The sequence below is a fragment of the Eleutherodactylus coqui genome, chromosome 5, assembly GCF_035609145.1.
Source record: "Eleutherodactylus coqui strain aEleCoq1 chromosome 5, aEleCoq1.hap1, whole genome shotgun sequence".
NCBI classification, from domain to species: Eukaryota; Metazoa; Chordata; class Amphibia; order Anura; family Eleutherodactylidae; genus Eleutherodactylus; species Eleutherodactylus coqui.
Genome location: NC_089841.1, coordinates 30,050,107 through 30,062,774, shown reverse-complemented (window position 1 = coordinate 30,062,774; position 12,668 = coordinate 30,050,107). Strand labels below are relative to the sequence as shown.

The 12,668-nt window shown below is 42.8% G+C and overlaps 1 protein-coding gene across 1 annotated transcript; it reads right to left on the bottom strand.

The window, feature by feature from the left end:
* Positions 1 to 1,046: 1,046 nt before the first annotated feature.
* LOC136629173 (gastrula zinc finger protein XlCGF57.1-like) lies at positions 1,047 to 12,060 on the bottom strand. The gene is made up of 7 exons (XM_066605335.1): positions 11,898 to 12,060; positions 11,080 to 11,223; positions 10,569 to 10,748; positions 10,363 to 10,486; positions 10,216 to 10,280; positions 9,349 to 9,451; positions 1,047 to 4,653 (listed from the first exon to the last, which is right to left on the bottom strand). The coding sequence occupies exons 2-7, from the start codon at positions 11,155 to 11,157 to the stop codon at positions 3,638 to 3,640; spliced, it is 1,566 nt and encodes a 521-aa protein (XP_066461432.1). The 5' UTR covers positions 11,158 to 11,223; positions 11,898 to 12,060; the 3' UTR covers positions 1,047 to 3,637.
* Positions 12,061 to 12,668: the final 608 nt, after the last annotated feature.

Below are 12,668 nucleotides of genomic sequence, written 5' to 3'. Positions count from 1 at the left end.
CAGCACAACATTGGAAGTAGTCCACCAATTCGAAAATGAGAAAAGATGGACTATTTAGTGCATTCAGCTGACAGACTCCCTTGAACCCTTTCAAGACCAGAAGGATGTCATATTTTATTTTTGTTTTTTAATCACTGTTTTTCAAGAGCCATAAGTTTTTATTTTTCAATTGACAAAGCCATGAAAGAGCATGTTTTTTGTAAGAAGAGTTGTATTTTAACAGTATCATTTAATATACCTTATAATGTGTGTAAAACTTTGAAGAATGCTTCAATGGGAAGAAATTTTAAAATAAAATTGGACGATTATTAGTGGGCTGAGTTCACAGTGTAGCCTAAATGACATATGAACTTGGTCCAATGAGTCAGTATGGTTACAGCGATAACAAATTCAAAAGGCTTTTAAATATTTTTCTAAATGAAATTAATATTTTTTCTTAAACTAAAATTGCTTTCTGTCACCAAATTTTGAGACCCTTAACCTTAGAAATGCCAGGATCTAGCATCTAAGCTTAGAGCGAGGACCTCCAAGGTAGTTTTCTCGGAAATACTACCTGTACTACGAGCCACGTGATGCGATTCCAAAATTTGCGGAGAACAAAGTTAGGAGACAAAGGTTATAAATGTTTATGCTCATAATGTTAAAGGGGTTCTCCCGCGGCGAAATCAAAAAAAATTTTTTTCTACATACCCCCACATTGTGCCTCGTTAAAAGCAATCCCTTTGTTTTTTTGTTTTTTAAAAAAAATCGCTTACCTGCATCCCTGTTCGGGCAGTTTCTTCTTTTAAAGATGGCCACCCGTCCTTTCTCAAGGATGCACCGCGGTTTTCTCCCATGGTGCACCGCGGGTCTTCTCCCATGGTGCACCGTGGATGTCTTGCGTTCCACTGCCGATTACAGCCACTTAATTGGCTGATCGGCACCACGTGACGGAGGCGGAGCTGCGATGACGATGCGCAGACCAGCTCTCCGGCGCGAGCACGCCGGAGCAGCCCTACTCAACAGAGCAGAAGACCGGACAGCGCAAGCGCATCTAAAGAAGCCAGAAGATGCAGAAATTAGACGGAGCCATGGAGACGGGGACGCCAGCAACGGAGCAGGTAAGTGAATAACTACTGTATGGCTCATATTTAATGCACGATGTACATTACAAAGTGCATTAATATGGCCATACAGAAGTGTATAGACCCACTTGCTGCCGCGGGACAACCCCTTTAAGGCAATAAACCATAAAATCACAGTTACGACTGTAAGCATCTAGTTTTTTCTTTCTTTTAATAATTTCAAGACAAAGGATGAAATGGCAAGCAGCACTCGGGAATCCTTTGTTATAGTATCACATCAGAAGACGGATCTTTATTAAGTCCATGTAGACAGAAGTGACGTTTCGGCCCAAAACAGGCCTTTTTCAAGCTCAAAAATTTCAAAATTGGAGAGAGCAGGGGTCTGACAAAAGAAAATTGTCATCTTCCTTTGTAGAAGATAGGGAGAGGTGTTAATCTGTGGTTGTTTCACCTGGTGTATACTATCCTTGGTAAAGTTTGTGTGGGCCCGATGCTCACTAACCCACACAAACGTAATATAAGGGCCCAGATCCGAAGACCGCTGGGCTGCCCACTATTAGGGTGATGTCCCCACTCAGGTAGGTCCTTGGTCATCTTTCTTTGTAGAAGATAGGGAGAGGTGTTAATCTGTAGTTGTTTCACTTGGTGTTTACTATCCTTGGTAACGTTCATTTAGGCCATGTGCTCACTTACCCTCACAAACTTAACACTACCTCTACCAAAGTGACCGAGCACCATGCCATACAGCACACAGTGTTGAGGCTTAGTTTGAGGAGCAGAATGTCTGCAAACTTCATTGGCCAGCCTAAAGTCTGGATCTCAATCCGATTCTGCCGCTTTAGGACAAACTACAATGCCATGTCCATGCAGGCCCAAGACACCCATCATTCCTTGTATCACTATCTGAAACACATCTTGAGGACTAAATTAAAATCCCTCCACATATCTATGGGAATTTGGTGGAAAGTATGTATAGAAGGGTTACTTCACTCACTGAGGCCAAAGGTGGCCCAAAACTGTATTGAAAAATGTGAAAATATATAATTGAATTTCACACCCATCTATGTTTGTTCCAATACTTTTGTCAACATAGTGTATTGTCCAAATACATATTTGTATTGTCCACATATGTAGCAAGTCATCATCTAAGAAAATATGCAATTTTCCTGTCTTTATTTTTTACCCTTAGGGTTGTTTTTGTGGTAGTATTTCATTGAGTTTTTTGAGCTAAGACAAGTTGATCCAGTAGGAAGAAGCATATTTCTTGCTTTAGGTCTCATGCCCACGGCCGTGTCGACTCCACCAGCGGAATATGGAGTCCAACACGGTGCCCCCCCCCCCTCCAAGACCCCATACTCACCATTGTGCAAGTCCTGTTAGGTGAGCCGGTGAGCGTGCGCAGTGCAGTGCATGACAGGCTGGCGGTGGGTGATGACGCGTAATCACAATGCCTACAATGGAAGCCGGCTGCGCATTCTTCTGTGGCAATTAGAACATGCTGCGATCTCTTTCACGCTACAGAATTCTGCAGTAGAATTCCACAGCGTGAACATTGAAAGGCAGAAAGCTATTAGGTTCAATAGAACCTAATAGCTCCAGAATAACGCCGCAGATTTCCACCGCGTTAAAATGGCAGAAATCCATCCGTGGGCAGTAGCCCTTATGCAGAGTCAAATCATATTGAGTCACTCTCAGCTTCCAGAGTAACTGGAAGCTGAGAGTCACTCAATAAGGTGCTGATAGGTTGTCTCAGGTATCTGAAGCCATGATGATGGCAGTGCATCCCACAGTTGCTGGAGGGTGGGGGCGGATCCATTGAGCGAACATGTTGTGATCCCACAACCTCTGGGAAATTACTTGGAAGTCTTGGTTGTGCTCTTCCAACTGCTGTTGGACATTTCTAGCCATGTGACATGTTGCATTGTCTTCATAGAAGATCCCATCTGCCCCAATGGAATACACACAGCATGTACCGGTGTATTTGATCTGCAAGGATGGATTCATAGCCTAATCAGTTCAGAGTGCCTTCCACATGAGTGAGTTGCCCCAGAGAGTGCCATGAAAAAATTCCACAGCCCCAACACTGCTGCCATCAGCTTGTCTTCTTTTAGCAATGGTTAAAGGGTGTTTGTTCTTTGATGTTTCTCACTAGACACGCCAATAGCCATCTGTTTGATAAGGCAGAAAACGTGAGTCATCGGAGGAGGCAACCCTTTGTGAATCAGCAGTGGTCTAATTCTGATACTGCAATGTATATTCCAGGCTTTTCCTCCAACGCACCTTGTAATTGCAGGTACAGCTCCCATTGATTTTAATGAGAGCTGCAGCTGCAATTACGAGTGCTGGCCACTACACAGGGGTCAGAGCAGAAGCTGTCAGAAGACTAGTGCACCCCAGCATTGACAGCTGTCGCTGTGAGAAGATCCCCTTTAACAGTCTGCAAATTTTTGTGTGCGACTGGTAGGTGTGATTTCTGGGTAAAACATTTCTCACATTTTGTGCATGAAAATGTTTTTCCTATGTTCTTTGACATATCATTAGAACAGATTTTATGTTAAAACACTTTCCACATACTATATATTAAAAGGGATTTTTTCAATGTGAATTCTCTGATGTCTAACTAGATTTGATTTATGAGAATAACATTTTCCACATTCAAGACATGAAAATGGCTTCTCCCCTAGGTGAATTTTTTGATGCTCAATAAGATTCGATTTACAAGTCCAACGTTTCCCACACTCTGGACATGAATATGGCTTCTCCCCTGTGTGGATTCTCTGATGTTTAACAAGACTTGATTTATGAGAACAACGTTTTCCACATTCTGGACATGAATATGGTTTCTCCCCTGTGTGACATCTTTGATGTACAACAAGAGTGGGTTTCTGAGTAAAACATTTCCCACATTCTGAACATGAAAAAGGCTTATGTCCTGTGTGAATTCTCTGATGTCGGACAAGAATTGATTTGTCCGTAAAAGATTTGCCACATTGTAAACATGAGTACGGCTTCTCTCCTGTGTGGATTCTATGATGTGCAACAAGAGTTGATTTATCTTTAAAGGACTTCCCACATTGTAAGCATGAAAATGGTTTCTCCCCAGTATGAATTCTTTGATGTACCACAAGAGTTCGTTTCTTAGTAAAACATTTGCCACATTCTGAACATGAATATGGCTTCTCCCCTGTGTGAATTTTTTTGTGGCAAGCAAGATTTTTCTTTTTAGTAAAACATTTCCCACATTCCAAGCATGAATATAATTGCTCCTCCGTGTGAATTCTCAGATGTTGAGCTAGATTTGATTCATCTGTAAAACATTTGCCACATTCTGAACATGGAAACAGCATTGCACCTGTGTAAGCTATTGGATGTTTTCCTTTTCTGTGACCTTTATTCTGCTTATCATTCTGTGTTGAATCAGAAGATAGGAGCTGTTTAAAAGGATCAGTTGATGGATCTTTCCTGTGAAGGGCTGAGAGTATATCTGAGATAATGGTATGTCCTTCATATCTATCTTGTGTGGTACCACAATCAGCTGCTTCACAATCTGCAGACATCAGGTGTCCCTCTGATCTCCGAATACCATCATCTGCCAAGAACAAAGTGAATTACTTTGACTCATTGTCGAAAAAAAAAATCAAGCACATAAAAGGAGTTGTAGGAATAGAATGAAACTTCTTATGTGTGACTGTAACGTTAATATAAGTGCAAAAGGATAATTTATTATGGAAAACTGACCACATGAAGGGAGACTCTAATACCCTCAAGCTTGGATGCTGGAGGTGAAAGAGGTGGGCATGGAAGCAAACAGTTTTGATCTAGTATCCGGTGGCATATTGCTCCACATTTGCTGTAACTTAGCCTCTAGATCGTGCACACTATTAGGCTGTCAAAGTTGGCACCCCAGATCCCATACATGTACTATTTGTGATAAATGAGGCGACCAGGCCGCCATGGAACTGTGACAATGTTGTAGAGGCATTCATGTGACACTTGTGTGTACAGCTGAGCATTATCCTGCTGGAAAATGCCTCTTAAAAGCCCTGCCATGAGAGGAACACATGTGACTGCAGGATGTCCTGAACATATTGCTGAGCTGTCACTGTCCCTCATACTACTACTAAGGGTGACTGACTGACGTATGCGATGGCCCTCCAGACCATCACTCCAGCAGTGAGGGCAGTGTGCCACGCCTCAGCAAAGGCAGGATTGAGGCACTCAACCCTGGGCCTCTAGACATGAACATCAGACTCCTGCTGACTTCGCCGGCCGCCACGACCCGTGAGCCACCCGCTCAGGAACCAACGGCGCCGCTGTGCTTGTGGGTCCTGGAGAGAGGAGAGATCCTGACAGAGAGGAGGCAGTGAGCGACAGAGTTCTCCTGTCTGTGTGACACTTGGGTCCCGACCATCCAGGGGACACTGCTACACCGGAGGTTAGAGAGGAGACGTGCAGAGGAGGAATGGTCAGGTTCTCCTGGTTGGCGCTGCACCGCTGGCCCCTCAGAAACTCTTCTAGTGCACTGGTGAGGAGCAGAGGGATTGCCTGGGGGGAAGATTGCTTGGTGAGGCCCCGCTGGCTGGCGCCGTGCTCCTGGCCTGACCTCCCACTTTTACTCCACTCAATAAATCAGAGGGACGCGTGTGGGGCCCCCCGCCTCAAGAACTGTATAAGAGACAAAGCTGCAGTCATTATATGCCAGCTTTCCCACTCCAACATCCCCAGCCAGCCATATGGACGACATGCAGCAGCCATAGTTTGGGAGACATGCTGTAGGGGAGGCTGGGTGCAGCCCCCCTCATTTGTGAATCCCCTCACTACATAAGCTGGTTAAGGGCCATTTGTCCGGCTGACAGACCATCAGAGAGGCACACAAATGCCTGTAGCCCCAAACCCTCTCCAACTTTAATATCTGGCACGCCATCAGTTATCCTCCCTATACTGTCTGCGTTATTGCTCATGCTGGCTGAAGTACTAGTCTGAACTGTTAACCCTTCACATCCTGGAACTCCTCCTCACCAAGTAATCTTATGCGGACACTGGTGGTGGTCCTCCTTATCTGAATCGCTTACACTATATGCCAACCAGTCCTTGGACTGGTAAACCGCTGGATTGAGTTATTGGCCCTTTGCAATTCAAGTCTTCTGCACGCTCTAGCCCCAAATACATTATTAAACAAAAACTAGGGGTTGTCCTGCACATCTGCTGCCGCCGGCTGGTTACCCTCAGATGTCGACCAAACTCCTAACAGATAAATCACTGCAACTTGGGACTTTCTTTTGCTCCAGCTCCAGACATATCATCAGGCTGAGGGCCATCCTCCTCATAGGCGGCAGTGCTGCTGTCGCTTAATGCAGGCCCGCTCTCTGGTGGTTTGAACGTTTGAAGGGTGACATCCCGCCCTAGGAGTTCTTAAATTTTAACCTTACAGTTATCCCTAAAGCTAATAAAGATCCCCTTAATCCCAAGAATTATGGGCCCATTTCTTTATTAAATATTGACTACAACATTTTTACGTCCATATTAGCAACCCGACTTTATCAATTCTTGCCAGATCTGGTCCACAAGGACCAGGTGGGGTTCATCCCGGCTAGACAGGCCCCGGACAATATATGTAAAGTTTTAAATATAACTGACTATTCAAAAGGCCTCAATGTCCTCGTAACTCTCCTTGTACTAGATATAAAAAAAAAGCCTTTGATTCCCTGTTGTGGGAGAACTTGTTTTATATTCTGAGGTTGATGGGATTTGATAAGGCAAAGACACAAACTATTGGGTCTCTTTAGTTGACCCCCTCTACCTGGTTAAAACTTCCCACAAACAAGGAATCCCCTATTTCAATTAAAAGGGGTACTCGCCAGCGATGCCCTCTCTCGCCAGCACTATTTGCATTGGAAATTGAACCCCTCGCGATTGCAATTAGATAAAATCCCAATATAAACGGGGTAAATATAGGGGAAGTTGAATATAAACTAAGTTTATTTGCAGACGATTTATTACTCACACTGACCCTACTGCTCACATCTCTGTTTAACTTAATGGGGCTACTAGATAAGTGAGCGAAGCTCACAGGGCTTAGAATAAACCCAGACAAATGTGATATTGTCTAAATTCTCCACCGTCCCTTATTAAACTCAATGATTTGAATTTTGGTTTCCAGCATCAACCCCAATACATCCCCTATTTAGGCATAAACCTGACCACTTCCCTGGCCACCCTATAAGTGGAACCATCCCCTTATGATACAGAAATTTTCAGCAGAATTGACTAAATGGGATGATCCGCTACCTACCCCAATCCATAGAGAAGTATTAGCAAATTTTCAACTAAGCATATTCAGATTTATCTGGGCCAATAAGCGCCCTAAGATTAAGAGCTCCCTCATGCATTACCATAAAAGTAATGGGAGTCTCTCTGTCCCTAATTTGAAAAAATACTATACTGCGGCAAGATTGGCTCAATGGATAGAGACATTGGGAGGCACCACAGCCCCGTTATGGCTAGACATAGAGGCAGCCAGAGTAGCCCCTAATACATTCCTGAACCTGATGTGGATGAACGGCCCCACGGTCCACAATTTATGTAAAACTTGCCCATTTACGTATTATTTAATGCCGGTTTGGAGGTACCATCTGTCTTCCAAACCCTCACAGATGCTGCCCATAATTTCTAACACAAAATTCCCACCGAGTCAGGATCTGGTTCACTTCCAGAATAATGAGGTGACGGATCTGGCCCATTTTGTAGAGGGATCCCATCTTTTATCACTTGCTCACTTTCAGGCCAAATTTAACCCTCCTGCGGCTGAGAACTATTGGATCAATCAGGTCTTTCATTTCTTGCACTCGCTGGGATTGCCTATAGAAATTCCTGACCTGACAATGTTTGAAAGACTATGCAGACGCGATCCCATGAGAAAGGATACCCTGTCCCTGATCTATAATACCCTGAATAGTCCAGCCGCAGGAGGTAAACCTCCGTTTATGCTTCGCTGGGAGACTGATTGACAAATCAACTTGTCGGAGGACAGGTGGCACCACTATTGTGAAACAATCTCTAAAGGCAGTCACCAGGTCACCTATTTAGTACAGGTGAGAATTAATACATTTTAGCCATCCACGTTACCGCTATGCTTCGGGTAATAGCCTGTTACACAAGTTATTTATTGGCCCATTTCAAAAATCTCCGGCCATGCTTCTACTGGGAGACTGCCTGCCTAGGGTTAAATATCAAGCTCACAAACTCATACAGACCATATGTATGGCAACCAGAATTCATATAGCTGCCAGATGGAAACAGCCCCACCTGTCCTTCAGGAAAGTGCTGGACAGAATTTCACAAATAGCCCTATTTGAAAGGCTGCACGCCATACAGTAGGGTACGTTGAAGAGATTTGGTGCTGTTTGGGAATCTTGGATTACCCTGGTTGATATCCCAGGTTTTAGACACAATTTGCTTTCATCTTAGACCACTACCGTTGACTATATATTTGAGAATCTTTAGTCGCGAACCTTCTGAGTTTGAGAAGCCGAAAAGAAGCAGAATGACCAAAAGTTAATGTTTGAATAAGTTTTACTGTTTTAGTTTAAAAACTCTAATATAAAGTGACAAACTGTATAATTTGTGACAACCCATGCAATAATCTAAGATTGAATCTCTACTCTGAGTACAAGAATGTTATCTTTTATTTTTCCTCTTTTGCTATGTACGCCCCCTGCGTGGGGAAAATTATTGCATAAATGGCATCTAGTTCAGTTTGTGCTGCTTTAATAAAAAAACTTTAGGCTACTCTTGTGAAACCAGCTCTGGTTCCCATCTGCCATGCAGAAAACTAGATGGGAATGGAAATGAAGTGCAAACCTGGAGGTCACCACTGGGTAGAATATGTGAAGTGGAGACGACTGATCTCCATCTCATATAGATTCCATTCCTGTTAGTCTTTTAGTTTGGATAGAAAAGTGCTATGTTCTTCAACTGTCGTTATTCCTTGTTGGCTGTTCTTAGTAGCTGAAGACAGACACATCTCTGTCCATAGAAGTCAATGCGTCTGTCTTCAGCCATTGAGAAGAGCCATCAAGGAACGATGATGGTTGGAGGAGCACAGGGTGCGGAGGAGCACTCCTAACTGCACATCATTTGTTACTACCTATAATAGTATCACATTTTTATCCATATTTAATTTGTACTTTCACAGAAAACAACAAATAAAGAAATCTACACAAAATAGTTACAGTTGGTTAAAAAGTCGAATCTGTGACTGCTGTATTTGGTGGTTACTACTCACCTGGGTGGTTACCTGTAGGAATCTCCTCTTTACACCGCTGATCGCTCCTCACATTTGTCTCTGTAGCATTAATATCGGTCAGATCTTCATCCGGATACAAAAGCTGTGAGACAAATATTGTAAAAGTCAGCAGACGGTTGGAGAAATCGTGTGGAAGGTTTTACATGACCGTAAAAGATCATTAATCAGGACAGGAGTAGTTATCTGAGCTGCATAGCTATAGTTCTAGAAGCTGGACATAGATATTAGATAGTGGTTCAATGACCCCTTCAGGAACCTAATTTAATCATTAGGAGCTTTCCTGCCAAATTTATGTTGACTTCACCTCTTGCCCTGCTCTGGGTGGTTTTGGGAACCAGTTGGTAACAACAGCTGAGTGGCTCAAATCCCTGATCAACGAAAACTTCTTGCTCGGGCAGATGTTCACTTCTAACCAGCAGCATCTGTCTCATATTACCTCCACTTAAAATCAGTCTCTATTAAAATATGACTTATATTCCTATGTAATTTAAGGCATGCATTTCGTACATTGTTCCCATATTTTTGTCCACCTCCTGTATATTCGGTATGGCTAGACACGCTACACATCTCAGTGGAGGAGATCAGCTTCTACCAGACACATCCGCTGTTTGTCTCAGAAGACATAAAGGAGCAGATGGATATAAATCTAACCTGTTGGCTCCTTATTCCCACCAGCAGTCTCCACCGCCAGAAAACTGGGAGAAGATCCAGACAACATGTAATGTCTCTGGCCAGCAGTAATCCTGCCATCTCCACCGGCCTCATCACACAAGTAGAAGACATCTAATAAGACTGAAGACAAGAGCTTCACAGACTTCTACAAATCAGAGGGACATCTCCATCTACCTGATGGTCCTGTGGAAGAAGAGGATGGGGACATCTCTCTGGTGGGCTTCTCTTACTGGATGGAACTGGAGGAAACACAGACAGTCACTGAAGTCATTCTTTACATACAGATAATAAAGTCCCCGTGTATTTAGTCCTGTCTATTACCTAGTGATGGGAGCGGCTGGCGGGTCTCCATCATGGCCTCCTTGTACAGATCCTTGTGTCCTTCTAAATACTCCCACTCCTCCATGGAGAAATAGACAGCGACATCCTGACACCTTATAGGAACCTGACAACACAATATACAGTCATCACCCAGGAGCCTCCAGTGCTGTTACTGTATAATGTCCCAGCATTCCCTGCAGCGTCACCTCTCCAGTCAGCAGCTCAATCATCTTGTTGGTGAGATCTAGAATGTTCTGTACTTTGAAATCCTCATGTATCAGGGGGTGAGGTGAGGGCCCCGTGATCGGGCTAAGGGGTCTTCCCCATCCATCACATACAGGGGCCCAGCAGCCATTACTAGAGGTCTTCTTCACTACTGTGTAATCCTATATATGGGGAGACATTAATAAATATCACTACAGACATTTCCAGAGTCCATCACCTCTACAGTCATATTATCTGCTATTATCATAGATAAGAATGATGTAATATGACATCACCAGAATCTCTCCCCCCTCCAGTGACATCATCTGTTATTACCATAGATACGAATTATGTAATGTGACATCACCAGAATCTCTCCCCCCTCCAGTGACATCATCTGTTATTACCATAGATAAGAATGATATACTGTAACATCATCAGAATCTCTCCCCCCCTCCAGTGACATCATCTGTTATTACCATAGATACAAATGATATAATCAGAATCTCTCACCTCCCCAGTAAGATGGAATAGTATCTCTAGGGTGAGATTTAATGCACATTCTGTCATCATGTCTCTGTCTCTATCCATTCTTGGTCAATCAGAAAAAATCTTTTTTATAGAAGGTATCAGCAGAGGATCCTTTATTGTGAGGAACTGAATGGAAAGATGAGAATATATAGATATGTATAACAGTTACTGGACATAATGAGGGGAAACATTTGAGAAGATAATAGAGATTTGATGTTTTATTCTCTGTTTTTGTTTGGTCTGGAACATAAGTTGAATTGCATTTCAAGAGTTCAGAAGTGAGTATGCCATAGTAGGCCAAGTTCATACTATGTATATTCTTTTGACACCAGCCTGAAGGAGGACCAGGACTCTTTCTGAAAACTTTGATGATGTAATTTAAATTCACTTCTTAAAAGCAGAGAACTAAGGTGTGTTCCTTCTCCTTACTCATTGGTCAGAACTTGCACCCAACAAAACAAAAGACATCATATTTGGTCTCTTTTTTGCAAATCTTTCACATGTTCTAATCTGGCTCCTCTTTATAAGCCCCTCACCCTTTTCCACTTTCACATTATTCCTTAGAATCTCATCACTTCATCCAGCAGTGTCCCTCACACTCCATGCACTTAACAGCACTTCAAAGCTGTTCCTACACAGATGCTGGAGGGGGTCCCCGTCATTTTTTGTTGTTTACTATGGAGGAAAATTCATGCAGAGATAATAATGATGACTATTGGCGTTTGTCCATAGTTTATGTGAATGCATAGAGTTACCATTACCTACTGGCTGAAAGCAATTGTTTTGTTGGAAGTATTCACCCTCAGAGAAGGTCAGAGAGGAACCAGTTGCCAAGGTCTTGCGGAAAATCAGCAGAAGAATGCAGCAAGCTCAGATGTGATTATCGTTCAAAAACTCGTTCAAATAAGCAATAGGGAAGAATGTCGTTCAGTCTAAATGTTCGCATTTCACTCGATAATTTGCTGCAGACAAAAAAATTGTTCGCTTATTCATTTATCATTTGGTTTAGACAGCAAACAATTCTGAAAGATTTCTCAATTGAGCGATCCAACAATGTATCTGGCTTTCTAAGCAGAATGCATGAGCGAACGATGATATCACTCGCTCGTGCAAACAATATGTCGGCTTGTCTAAAAGTACAATAAAAGTACACCGTTCTTTTTTCATCTGGTCACTGTCTTGCTTATATAGGGCAACCATGAAAAAAAGAATATATTAGGACAATAACAGGAAAGTTTCATTAATTTATTAGAAAAAATAAGAAGTGATAAAGGTTTAAAAGAAAACATTTGCCACATTTATACTAAAGAAGAATCAAAGCAAAAGCAAATCTATTAAATAGTTTTTTCTCAAGTGTATTCACAAGGGAAAAAAAATGTCACACAAGATGCAGGCGGATAAAACTACCCTCCCCCCCACACACGCACACAAAATACCACCTGCCTAACACAGGAGGAAGAGCGGAGACGGTTAAAAAAGATTAATATCGAAAAATCGCCGAGCCCAGATGGAATACACCCCAGGGTTCTAAGGGAACGAAGTGATGTGATAGCTTGATTTTTATTTCTTAT

Coding starts and splice junctions, on each gene's coding strand:
- LOC136629173 (XM_066605335.1), bottom strand. CDS start 11,157: ATGGATAGAGACAGAGACATGATGACAGAATGTGCATTAAATCTCACC. Junction 10,487..10,568: donor TTGAGCTGCTGACTGGAGAG/GTGACGCTGCAG, acceptor TTGTGTTGTCAG/GTTCCTATAAGGTGTCAGGA. Junction 10,281..10,362: donor CCAGCCGCTCCCATCACTAG/GTAATAGACAGG, acceptor TGTTTCCTCCAG/TTCCATCCAGTAAGAGAAGC.